Source organism: Rousettus aegyptiacus, unplaced genomic scaffold (assembly GCF_014176215.1).
Source record: "Rousettus aegyptiacus isolate mRouAeg1 unplaced genomic scaffold, mRouAeg1.p scaffold_m13_p_2, whole genome shotgun sequence".
Lineage (NCBI taxonomy): Eukaryota > Metazoa > Chordata > Mammalia > Chiroptera > Pteropodidae > Rousettus > Rousettus aegyptiacus.
In genome coordinates, this window is record NW_023416295.1 from 86,957,970 (window position 1) to 86,971,761 (window position 13,792).

General features: G+C 32.4%; 1 protein-coding gene across 3 annotated transcripts in view; it reads right to left on the reverse strand.

Moving 5' to 3' along the window:
• The window catches only part of CNTNAP5 (contactin associated protein family member 5), a 723,905-nt gene that overhangs the window by 128,899 nt on the left and 581,214 nt on the right, over positions 1-13,792 (reverse strand). For all 3 annotated transcript variants that reach the window (XM_016161356.2, XM_016161355.2, XM_016161357.2), the window contains exon 14: positions 6,315-6,471. In XM_016161356.2, coding sequence (XP_016016842.2) covers positions 6,315-6,471 — 157 coding nt within the window. The remainder of the gene's footprint in view (positions 1-6,314; positions 6,472-13,792) is intronic.

The window sequence follows — 13,792 nt, forward strand, 5'->3', positions numbered from 1 at the left end:
TCTATGTAATGAAAACAATAATTTTAAAAGTAGAAAAAAACATAAATCAATATTCAGAAATATTGATTATAGCATTTTTCTAATAGCGAAAAATTACTTATGAATAAATGTTTTATTATAAAGGAATGGTAAAATATGTAAAGATAAAACTATACTGTAGGATACTTTTTAGCCATTAAAATAAATAGGATGCATTTTCATGCTTATTTAATGATACTAAGTGAAAGCCCTCTGAGGCATACTTTATGTGGGAAAAGCAAGTGGCAGGAAAAAATGCTTAACATTTAGTAAAAAACAAACAAACTTACATCTTAATAAATATGGTATATGCATAGTAAGATATTTATATGTAGAAGTACCCTACATGCCCAACTATTAATTGTCAGATTTTACAAATGGGCCAGAAGTGAAAGAATTTCAATTAGATGGGTTGGAGGGGCTTCTACTTTTTATATTAAATTATCTAAAATATTTAAATTTTTACAGTAAAATATAAGATGTGTATATTTAATAAAAACTTCTAAAATTAACAAAAAACACACACAAGAAAAAACATGTCTTTTATGCATTGTTAAATATAAACACCTAAATTGGGTAGATCAACACTAACAATTATACGCCAACTTGTTGAGCAGTTTGCTACTATTAGGTGAAAAATGCCATACTCTTAGAGTAAACTAGGAAAATTAAAATAGAAGCCAAACTCTCATTGCATTTTTAAGTTGAATTATAATATTTTGGTAAACAATAATAGTCCAAATCAAAACGTTGTCTAAATATACTATATAAATGCAAACTCTTAATATTGATACTCATAATTTTGCAATTACCCAAGGAATGTGACTCCACAGATAATTTAAAGATAGTATATTTGTACAACTTGACAGATAACTAATAAAATAGCAGCCTCAGCCTACATCTTTATTTCCTATAAATATAAAAAGGAGTGTTTTATAGCTATATTATTTTTTTCTAGAACCAATAGGTCTTAAATTATTTATATTCATTATTTTCCCAGTAGATGAGAAGTTGGCGGTATCATTTAAAAAGAAAAAAAAAAAAACCTAGAAAACAAATTCCTTAATTTTACCCTTGGCAAAATATCAACCATTTTATTTCATTTAGAATCCTGTAAGATAATCATGTGCAATGTTGGTTTTGAATGATCACCTTCAGGTTATAAATTTATTTTCTCTATTTTTGTTTTGTTTCTTCTTTTCTTGAATGTTTGATATCTTCTATTCCAATCATATACACCACAAACATTTTGTCTAAAAACAATCTAAAATCCAGTCCTGGGATCATTAGTGTAAACAAGCCAGTATCAAGTTGCCTCAGGATATGTATTTTAAAAAGTGAAAATATAAGGAATGAAAAAGCAGAGTATAACTACCAAATGGAAAACACATTTATCTGGGAAAAGAGGATGGAAAAAAAAGGAAATAACTCCATTAATTATTATTATTATTTTTTTAATTCACTCAACAGTTAACACACATGATGTGCCAAGCATACTGCTCTCCAACACAAGGTGCAGGCCCTGATTATAATGCTAGATGCATGTGAAAATTCAAGGACTGACTGAGTAAAAACCTAAATAAACCCTTCATAATTTCTGCCTACTTGGGACAAAGGCACTTTCAAAACTCAATAAGCAATGGAATAGCTCATAAACAGATGTAAGCATAATAAAATTCAACAAGCAGAAATTGTATGATATTATTTTTAATGAGGTAAAAGCATTAGTGTGTACTGAGGTGATCCTTTCCTTTCTCTCAGGATTCAGGATTTCTGCCTCATCTAGGATATTACCAAGCACGAGGCACCTTCACTGTATCGAGTCTAGAAATCTAAGGGGTGAAGTTTTTGAGGAAATCAAAGGAGGTCTGAGAAAGCAATGAAAAGCCTATGTGAGAAAACAGCAAAGCCCTATACCCTTTGTATATATCCAGCATCATCCTCCTAAAGGCAATTGTCTCATTAAATCTCATGGAAAAGAAATGAAGAGCCTTTGCAGAGGTTAAGGTCCTAGCACTGGACTGGACATGCATTTACCTATGACAAAAGCTAAAGGCAAATGTATAGAAAGATAACTTTTGAAGAAGAGTGATAACTTCAAACTAGCTTTTGATAGCCAGGAGAAAACTCATCTGCAGCAAAATGTTTAATCCTTATACTATAACTTAAACCTCATAGCATTTCTCTTCCTATTTTGTACCATATGACTTTGTACAAGGGTGCAGAAAGGACAAAAGGCAAAAAAACCGAGTTCCTAAAATCAAATAAGTATGTCTGTATTTTCTTATAAACAGAAGTTTTGGCTGTTAAGCAAGAGAGTTCACTTTAACACTACCTGGATGTCCGGATGAGAAAACCCCCCATGTGGCCCATGTGTCATCACCAAGAGGCACACTTTGGACCATCTATCTTCCTACACCAACTTGCCACCCCATCCATCCTTTGTATTCCTGTACAACTATCTTTTGCATCTCTTTTAATATCTCTCTATATGAGGGACTGTTTTTTCCATTTGCCACACAGCCCAATACTCTCCTGTGCTCTCTCGATGCTGAATTTATCCCGTTGTCTTTCCTACTCTCAGCAGTCCATCCATCTGAAGTAGTTGGTCAGAAAACATCTGATAGGGAAAATTTCTGTAGGTTGAATCACTAAATTGAAGAGAAGTTCATTTGCAAACAATCATTGACTATCTAACTGTTATTCATTATAAGTTTTCTTATTTCTTTTTGTTTCTTTCTGCATAATTCTTTGGCTGAAATATAAATCTCTGGAGAAGTGACTTCATAGTAACCTGATTTAGATGTCTAGCTGTGGCTTCCCTTTACTTTAAGAAAGAAGTATGTTTTTGGTGTTCACTAAGTGACTTCTTTTTCCTCCCTCTACCCATATCCATCTTATGAACTGTCTCACTTTCTTCCATACTCACAACACACTCATTTTTCTCATTTATTTGGGTCTCATTGAAATATATGAAAGCAAGTTATTCAGTTATAGAGGTTTATTGAAATAGAAGAAAGTATTATTAACTACTAAAAGTTAGACTCCCTGAAGAGCCTGACATAGCAAAAAGAAAGATACGCACTGCCATTATGAGATTTGAGAGGCCCTAGGAGAGGTCTCTGGTATCCTCACTGGCTGCCATGACCGAAATCCCAACTTAGTAGCTCCTTTGATGTAGTCAGAAAGCATATGCTTGGATACAGGTGGAACCCAACTCTGCTTTTTTAATCATGTGACCTTAACCAATTCATTTATCATCTCAGGACTTCAGTTTCCTTCTCTGGGGAAAGGAGATAATAAAGCAACCTCAGAGTTGTTGGGATGATTATATGAGATGTGATAAATACTAGATGAAATAATAAGAACACTTCAGTGTATGCTAGGTAAAATTTTTAAATGACAATACTATCTAGAATTGTAATATATTTAATTACTATCTACTAGATGCCATAGCAGCCCAAATTAACTTTACCAAGAACAGAAACTTGAGGAAACTTTACAAAGTAAATACATTTGGGGTTTCTTAGGAGCATCACGACCAGTGACACTTAAAGTGGAATGATTATAAAAAAAAAAAAAAAAAAAAAAAAATTTGGAATATGTGGAAAGCCAACTTGATCACATGTTAACCAAGAATAAAGTTGAAAGAATGTTTATTAACATGATTAACTATTTCACAATTGTGTCAGGTTTTGTACTTTTTCTTTCTATAGTAAATAACACAGCTGAATAGATTAGAAAATGAGGGCATTTCCACAAGGCTCTGCCATGTTTTAGGTCTGAATGTCTAGTCTGTGTCTGAAATCTTCATGGCAAATCTAGCTCATTGTTATTTCACATACAAAGAACTTTATTATCTGACTTGCCTTTCTTTCTTGCCTTCATCTTTTGTAAATTCCCCATATGAAAACTGTGCAACGACCACACCAATATGTTTGTGTTCTAGGAAAGTATTAAGTTTTATATTTTTCCCACTTAGAACACATGGAGATTCTACCTACCTGTACTAAACTAACTTTAGGTAACTTCTAGTTCTTCAAAACTTAGCCACCAGTATTCCTTGAAATCTAACTATCCCCACCTTATATGCACGCATAGTCTGGGCATATCTGTGTTTTCCTTTATTACAAAAATCATCACATTGGCCCATTTTTGCTAACTAATTATCTTTTACTTCTCCACTGTACTGTGATTTCCTCAGGGTCAGGGATTATAATGTTCTTGATTTTCTCTGCACAATATACTGCCTAACTGGTACAAAGCAGGCACTCAGTAAACATGTGACAAATGTTTTGAAGAGTTTCCTGAATATAGCCTACACAATAAAGTTAAGTCAACATATGAGGGGTTCAAAGTTTAGTAAACTAGTGTGCAAGTCGAAGGAGTAAGAGGCCACAATTTGAGTAGAAGAGATGATCGGTGGAAAGTCCTAGAGAAGAGATTGTGGAGGCGCTTAAACACAATGGCCTTTTAAGTGATATGATGCTATTATCTCCCACTGACTCTCAGTGTTCAGTTATTTAAGCTCAGCTCTTCTCAGTTGTTCTCTAGGAAGGAAAGGCACAGAGGCAGTATGGAAAGGGCTGTATCAGTATGAAAGGGCTACACCATAGAAAATTAAACTTCAAGCAAAGATCAAGAATTCAGTTAAAAAGGGAGTGAGAATTGAAGGTAATTAGGAGAATACTTCTCAGTAACTCTGTATATTCTTCCTTTGATATCAACTTTTTGGTTATACACAATGAAAGGAAGGTGTTCCTATCAAATCTATACATCTATAAATTTCTAGCGCTATGCATAGTGAATGAGAATTAATCAAAAGAGAGGGAGGGAGAATGGGAGGGGGAGAGAGAGAGAATTTAAGCTTCTGGTTACAGAGGACTTTGGACATCTTTTCATATTTTTCTGGAAATACAACCATCTAACCCTTTCATGTATAGCTCTTAAGCTTATGGATGCAATTATTGGTCATTATTCCCTCAAAATCTTATGCATTTACCTGTTCAGCAAACTAACTCTGATCTTCTTCTGTACAGGAAGGACATAATGTTAGAAGAGACATAGTCTTCATTTGGGAAATGAGTTATATTTAATTTGCAGGCATCCACAATGCTATGGAGAAGTCCGTTCTATCTACAGTCAACTTTATTTGAATTAACACTTGTGAAGATTTCTAGGTTCGGTGAAGTCACCCAAGTAATTTGGTTTGGGGCTCAAGCAGCCCTGTAGCATTCCGAAGGGGTGAGCCATTTAGTTGAACCTCATGGAACCAAATGTCTGGTCCTTTTCTTACCAAAATGAAGTTTCGACTCAACCTACATCTTCATTTGAAATAGTCCATGCTGTTTAACAGTGAAGGAAAAGTACTTAAAATAAATTTCAACTGGGTTGAAAGCAAGCCAACATAGGAATTCCTCATTATATTGAGCAGCATTTGACGAAGCAAGCAAAATTAGATAGCCAAAACCAAAGCATTCCTTAAGTTCAGTCAAAACAAAAGTAACTTTGGAAGTATTCTGTGCATTTTTTTCTTAATCGATACAGTGAAAATGAGCAGTTTACCTCAAGAACAAAGGGAAAGGGATGTTATGGACATGGCAACTAAAAACTAAGTTGTGTCTGATAGAAGTAACTTGGTTTAAGATAGAAAGAGAAACTTTGGTTTTAGCTACACCTGAGTTCAAATTCTGGATCTGTCCCTTAATAGATGTGTGTGACTTCTGGAAAATTATTTAATTTCTCTATAATCCACATTCCTCAAATTTAAGATATAAAAATGAAAAAAAAATTATAAAGATTTAATAGGTTGTTGTTAGATTAAATAGATCATTAATAAATTTTCTTTGCTATATTTTTGTTGGCAGTAATAAGGTAGACAGGTAACTGAAATATCAGTGGGAAAATGGGAGAATGAAGAAGCAGTCTATAAAATTCCACATCCCTATTTTCCACACTCTCTCTCCAAACCTACTTTCCATACACTATAGGAACACAGATGAAATCACAAAGCTAAATATTGCATTTCATTTTTGTTTGTTTGTTTGTTTAAAATAGAATGTTCAGAATATATGGAAGTGATGATGGGACAAAATGCTTTATGTTACGAACCTCAGTAATAGTCCTAAAAGCACTAGAATTGATGATTTTCCAAGTTAAAAACTTGGGAAAACATTTCTTAAGAAGCCCAAGTTTGTATTGACTTTCTTATTCATGTCCTTTTCTTTTGGAGGAAACGTTATGCATCAATTAATGTGCTTTCTTCACAACTGCAGAAAGATCATGATTCCTATTACCATTCATCCTTGTCAGCGTCACAATTGCAAAAGTGCCGAATGTCCAGGCAAATCTCATCCAGGCCACATTCACATTGCTGAACTCCAGGAGGAACACTTCCCCAATAAGGGTGCCTTTCCTTGGACCGCCCAATCCACCAGGTAAATGGTACTCCATCTGAAAGATAAGGAATTTCACATGTCAGAGTGGGGCAAGCCTGAAACAACACAGGTATCAGAAACTGAGATAAAATGCCTTGAAGAATACATATATAACCTCTTTTTTCTCTTTCTTTCATTTTTTCTTTCTTTTGCCCTTCCTTCCTTCCTTCCTTCCTTCCATCCTTCCTTCTTTTCTCTCCGTAAATATATCTATGTATCTATATGTCTCTCTCTCTCTCTCTCTCTCTCTCTCTCTATATATATATATATATATATATATATATATATGTCTCTATATATATATATAGAGAGAGATAGAGATAGAGATAGAGATAGAGATAGAGATAGAGATAGAGATAGAGATAGAGATAGAGGTAGAGGTAGAGATAGAAATAGAGATAGATAGATAGATAGATAGATAGATAGATAGATAGATAGATAGATAGTAGATAGATAAATATTCAAATCTACATGTACATATAAACAACACTTCCATGAAAAGTATTTATATAATGGGATATTGATTAATCACAATGTTTAGGGGTACAGTTGCAAACTCAAATGCTTACCAAATCAGGCAGGTATCACGATTGAGTAAACTAGGCCAGATTTTAGAGCAAACAAATTTAATATATTGATTCAAAAATTATTTTTTTAAATGACCAAAGGAAGAACAAACCTTCTGAATATCACATTTAACCCATATAAAGCCAGTATGCAATCTTCGATTTCTGGGTTATAAAGTTCACAGAAAACTATTTTTGAGTCTTGTTCTTATCAATTTCTTTCTTTGGAAAGTTTAGTAAAACCTGTTGGAGTTTTTTTTTTTTATGACTAGGAATACTTTGGTAGATTAAAATTATTCATAAAATGATAATGCATTCAAAACTACAGGTGTAGGCAGAGGTTAAGGTGTTTAATAAATATATCATTAGGATGAATGGGGTAGGTCTAGGTTCCCTTTGGAATTGCTGTTTTGTTTCTGTTGAGATACTTAATATTTGTTTATTTTTAAAAATGAAAGAAATGTTTATTAGGGTCCATTTTTTATGATATACCACTTTAAAGTAGAATAATAATATTGTCTGACAATGCTCTGTTGCAATTTTGACTAGTCAGGATTCGATTTTTATTCAGCTCCTGACTAACAAACATGTAATTGAGAAATTATCCATGTATACAAATAGCAACAACTTTCTCTGAATTGCTTTCACTGCTAACACCCTATGAAAGTCACTGAGGCAAATAGGACAAGAAATGACAATCTGGAGCTTCCAAGAATATGTAGGTCATGAGAAAAAGATAAAGAAGTTGCCATGAAAAGCAAAAGTATCCTAGGTATGGTTAAACAGGGGCAGAGAGCCTGAAAGACCTTATTCATGCCAAAATATCACTATTTATTCTGCCTAAACTGTTTTTCAAGCTCTTTTTGTTATCTATTAAAGCTAGAATTTCAGTTAAAGATATCTGTTTACCAGTGTTTTTTAAAAAAGAATTATTCTAAAATGTCCAATCCATTTTGCTAGTTATAAACAGCTATAAATCATTGAACACTATCTCAAGTGAATTACTTTATTTCTAAATCATAGCTCAAATAAAGCACATTCGAGTGCCCTATAGGGCTGGTGAGTTTATTTAAAGCATAAAGGTCTTTCAGGCTGGGGTAAGCTTAGGTGGATCTTTTCAGTGTATGAGTCCAGACAACTTAGGGTGAAACATTTTGTATTTGAATGTTTTCCCATGTTGACTTCGGGTTTAAGAATTTAGAAAGAATCTCTTGCTCTCCCCTCTTCTAGCGCTGCCCAGGTCTCTCCTCCATAATCTAGAATACAGATCACATAGTATTTAGTTCAATGTTATCATGGACTATTTTTATATATGAACTAAATCAAGATTATAATCATAGTAGCATCATTATTAATGGTATGAGTTCTGAAAAACAGTTTCTTCACAGCTTCTGGTTCATATGCTGTCTTCTAGTAGTTTCACCAATTCTTATTTGGTGTATTAAACTCATAGAAGTTTCATCAGCAGACCAAGGCTTTGTGTTGTTTTTAATTCATCAGTGTCTTCTATCACTGAAGCTTGGGGTCCCCTCCTCATATCTAACAAGTAGAATAAAGGTTGCAGTTTGTTTTAATTGATTGTCAATGAGCAAGGAGAAAGGAAGAAGAAAAGAGAAAACTCACATTTGAAAACAAGAGGATGATTTTTAAATTTTACTTTCAGGTATCTGATCTTTGTGTTTCCTTCCCTGTAGAGTACTAGATAGAGCATAACACATACAAAAACTGAAGATTAAAAGTGAGACATATTTTTTCTTAATTCATGACTCCACAGATGTAGGCAGAAAGAGATTCTATATCCTAGCTGCAAATTTTGGTCCGTTGGATAAACCGAATTTATTTTCTCTGATATATTTCTTTCAAAAGTGAAAGAACAAAGTGTTATATATATGTGTGTGAGGTGTATAGGCATACATGCACATATAAAAATTTTATATACACACAAATTTTGTATACATATGTATATAATATATATATTTATATACACATATATGTAAATTTTATATGCATATGATATAGAGTCATCCAACAAATATTTACTTAAGATCTATAATATCCAAATAACTATTCTAAACACTTGGACTAAATAACTTAAACAAACCAAAACAAATAAACAAATATACATGTCCTCAAAGTCAACATTGTAATTATGGAAGTAAACAATAATAAAAATAAATAATTTAGTGTTTAGAAAGGGATAGGTTATGGAAACCATACATCAGGACGAGTAAAGTTAGGGTGTGTTGAGAAGAAGGGTGTGCTATAATTTTATGGTGGTCAGCATAAAACTCAATGGAGAAAAAAAAAAAACTCTGAGCAATACTTTAAGGCAAGAAACAAGTTGCAACTAGCTGACTATCTGGAGAAGAGCATATGGTCAATATAAAAGCCTAAAAGCAAATCAGGGCATTCTCTAAAACATATCACCAGCTTTTTTTTTTTTTTTTAATTCAATTTATAAAAGTAACATTGGTTAATAACATTATATACTTTTCAGGTGCAAAAGTTTGTGATTTGACATCTGTGTACTCTATTTGTGCTCCCCACTTGAAATCTAATTTCTGTCCTTACCATGTAATTTGATCCTCTTTTTCCACTTTAATCTCCTCCCACCCTCTTTCCCCTCTGGTAACCACCATTCTGTTGTCTGTATTTATGAGTTTGTTTTGTTTTTTATTATTTTTTGTTTTCTATTCTACATATGAGTGAAATTGGTTGTTTTCTTCATTTTTGTCTGAATATTTTCACTTAGAACGATATTTTCAAGATCCGTCTACGTTACTGCAAATGGCAACATTTCATTTTTTATGACCGAGTAGCATTCTATTATATATGTATTGTATCTTCTTTATCCAATCATCCATCAATAAACACTTAGATTGTTTCCATTTCTTGGCTATTGTAGCTAATGCTACAATGAACATAGGGGTACATATATATTTAATAATATGTGTTTTTATATTTGGGAGTTAAGTACCCAGAAGGGGAATTGCTGGATGATATAGTAATTCTTTTCTTAATTTTTTGAGAAACCTTCATATCGTTTTCCATAGTGGCTGTACTAATTTACATTCCTACCAACAGTGTATAAGGGTTCTCTTTTTTTCCACACACACGCTCCTTAACACTTGTTATGTCTTTTTTTCTTTTTAAAATAGCCATTCTAAATGGTGTGAAGTTGTATTTCATTGTGGTTTTGATTTTCATTTTCCTAATGAATAGTGATCTTTAACATCATTTTATATATCTGTTGACCCTCTGTATGTCTTCCGTGGAAAGATGTATTTGGATCCTTTGCTTTTTTTTTTTTTTTTTTAATCACATTGTTTTCTTTGTTGTTGCGGATGTGTGTGCGTTCTTTATGTGTTTTTGGATATTAGCCCCTAATTGAGGTGTCATTTGTAAATATTTTCTCCCATTTGTTCAGTTGTCTTTTTTTGTTGTTGATGGTTTCTTTTGCTATGCAGAAGTGTTTTAGTTTGATTTAGTCCCATTTATGTACTTTTGCTTCTACTTTCCTTGTCTTTCTGTCAAGTTCACCAAAATCCCTCTGAGTGCTTAAGTTTTCTTGTATATATTTTATTGTTTCAGATCTTACATTAAAGTTTTTATTTCATTTTGAGTTAATTTTTGTGTTCTAGAAATAGTAGCCTAGTTTTATTCTTTTGCATGCTGCTGTCCAATTTTCCCAACACCATTTACTAAAGACATTTTTTCCCTCCATTATATATTCATGGCACCTTTGTCAAAAATTAGTTGTTTATATATGTGTGAGTTTATTTCTGAGCTTTCGGTTTTGTCCTTGGTCTGTGTGTCTGTTACCATGCTGTTTTGACTATTGTATCTTTGTAGTATAGTTTTGAAATCATGGAGTGTGATTTTTTTCTCAGGATTGCTTTGGCTATTTGTGGTCTTTTGTAGTTCCATATAAACTTAAGTATTTTTTGTTCTATGTCTGTGAAAAATGCCACTGGGATTTTGATAGGGATCAAATTGAATTTGTAGATTGCTTTAGATAATACAGATATTTTAACAATATTAATTCTTCCAATCCATGAACACAGTTTATCTTTTCACGATTTCATATCTTCCTCAATTCCCTTAAACAATGTCTTGCAGTTTTCACTCTACTGGTTCTTTATCTCCTTTGTTAAGTTTATTCCTAGGTATTTCATTTTTTTGTTGTTGTTGAAGTTATAACAGGATTGTTTTCTCATTCTCTCATTCTGATATTTCATGGTTAAAATACAGAAATGCAACAGATATTTGAATATCGATTTTATGTCCTACAACTTTAATATATTTGTTAATTGTTACTAATTGTGTGTGTGTGTGTAAAGTCTTTAGGGTTTTCTATACATAGAATAAAGTCATTTGCAACTTTGTGAACTTTGAACATCTGTGACTTTTATATCTTCTTTTCCAGTTTGGATTGCTTTTATTTCTTTTTCTCACCTACTTGTTCAGGCTAGAATTTCCAGTACTATTTTAAATAAGAGAGACAAAAATGGCCATTCTTATTTTGTTTCTTATCTTAAAGAAAAAGCTTTTATTTATTTATTTATTTATTTATTTATTTATTTATTTATTTATTTATTTGCCATTGAGTATGTTAGCTGAGGAGCTGTCATATATGGCCTTTATTATGCTCAGGTATTTTCCTTCTATGCTGATTTTATTGAGTGTTTTTATTATAAATAGAGGTTGTACTTGTCATACATTTTTTTTCTGCACCGATTTTCATGACCACATGATTTTTATGTTTTATTTTGTCACTGTGCTCAATCACATTGATTTGTAGATTTCACCCTCCTTGCTTTCCTGGAATGAACCCTATTTTATCATAACGTATGATCCTTTTAATGTGTTCTTGTATTCAATTTGCTAGTGGTATTTTTGTTTGTTTTTGGATTTTTGCATCTGTGTCATCAAAGATATTGACCTGTATTGTGTGTGTGTGTGTGTGTGTGCGCGTGTATTTGTGTGTGTGTGATGTCCTTACTTATTTTTGATGTCAGTGTAATGTTGGCTTTATAAAATGAGTTAAAAAGTATTTCCTACTTTTTAATATTTTTAAAGAGGTTGAGAAGAATTGATATTAAATCTAGTTTGAATGTTTGGTAGAATTCACCAATGAATGCATCTGGTCCTGGACTTTTCTTTTTTGGGAGGTTTCTAATGACTGTTTCAACTTTCTTAATAGTGATGGGTCTATTTAGGTTTTCAGATCTTCATAGTTCATTCTAAGAAGGTTGTATATGTCTAAGAATGTGTCTATTTCTTCTAGGTTATACAATTTGGTGCCATGTAATATTTTATAGCATTCTTGTATAATCCTTTGGATTTTTGTGGCATCTTTTGTAACTTCTTTCATTTCTTCTATTTGTTTGATTCTTCTCTTTTTTCCTTACTGAGTCTAGCTAGAGGTTTGTTATTTTTTAAAATCTTTTCAAAAGACAGCAGTTCATTTTATTAACTTTTCCAAATGCCATTTTTTTCTCTATTTGATTTATTTCTGCTCCAATTTTTATTATTTCCTTTCTTCTAATGACTTTGAGCTTTTTTTCTAGATTTTTAGGTGTAATTCTAGATTCGAGTTTTCTTTTTTTCTTTAGGTAGGTCTATAATTCTATAATACTAACTTTGCTACATTCTAATGATTTTGGTATGTCATAGTTTTATGTCATTTGTCTCTTTTCACCTCCCCTTTCTGACCCAGCAGTTGTTCAGTAGCATGTTGTTTAATCTCCATATATGTGTTTGTTTTCTCATTTTGTTCTTGCAGTTAATTTCCAGTTTTATTCTTTTGTGGTCAGAAATATTCTTGGTATAATTTCAATCTTCTTGTTTTTACTGAGACTAGTTTTGTGCCCCAATTTAGACTCTATCTTTGAGAATGTTCCATGAGCACTTAAAAATATGTATTCTGTATTTTGGGATGGAAAGCTCTATAATATTAATTAATCTATCTGGTCTAATATGTCATTTAAGGCTGATATTTCCTTATTTCCTTATTGACATGCTGTCAGGATGATTTAACCACTACTCTTTAAGTTGGATATTCAGTCTCCTGCTATAATTATATATTGGTCAGTTTCTCCCTTTCGGTTTCTTAGTAATTGCTATATATATTTCGGTGCTTTGATGTTGGGTGCATATACACTGATAAGTGTTATGTCTTATTGATGAATCGTCTCCTTTATTACTGTACGATGTCTATCTTTGGCCCTTGTTACCTTTTTTTTTTCTTAAATTTTAAATCTATTTTGTCTAGCTACAGCTGCATCTGCTTTACTCTGGCCGCCATTGCTTGGAGTATCATTTTTCACTTGTTCATTTAAAGATTATGCCTGTCTTTGGAGCTGAGCTGAGTTTCCAGAAAGCAACTTATAGTTGAGTCTTGTTTTTTAATCCATCCTGCTGCTCTGTGCCTTTTGATTGGTAAGTTTGATCATTTTCATTTAGGGTGATTACTGATATATAGGGACTTACTACAGCAGTTTTATTTTTTGTTTTCTGGTTGTTCCGTATCCCCATTGTTTCTTTCCCCTTGTTTCTCTGTCTGTTCTTTTAATGTGATGATTTAATATACTTCTTCTGTTTCTTCTTTTTTTATGTTTTGTGTCTCAGCACTGGATTTTGTTTCGTGGTCATCAATAAGCTTGTATAAAATGTCTCATACATACAACAGTCCTTCTTCTGAATACATCTTGTATTCATTCACCTATACACATTTGGTCATTTTCCTCTTCTTTTATGTTTTTGTTGTCA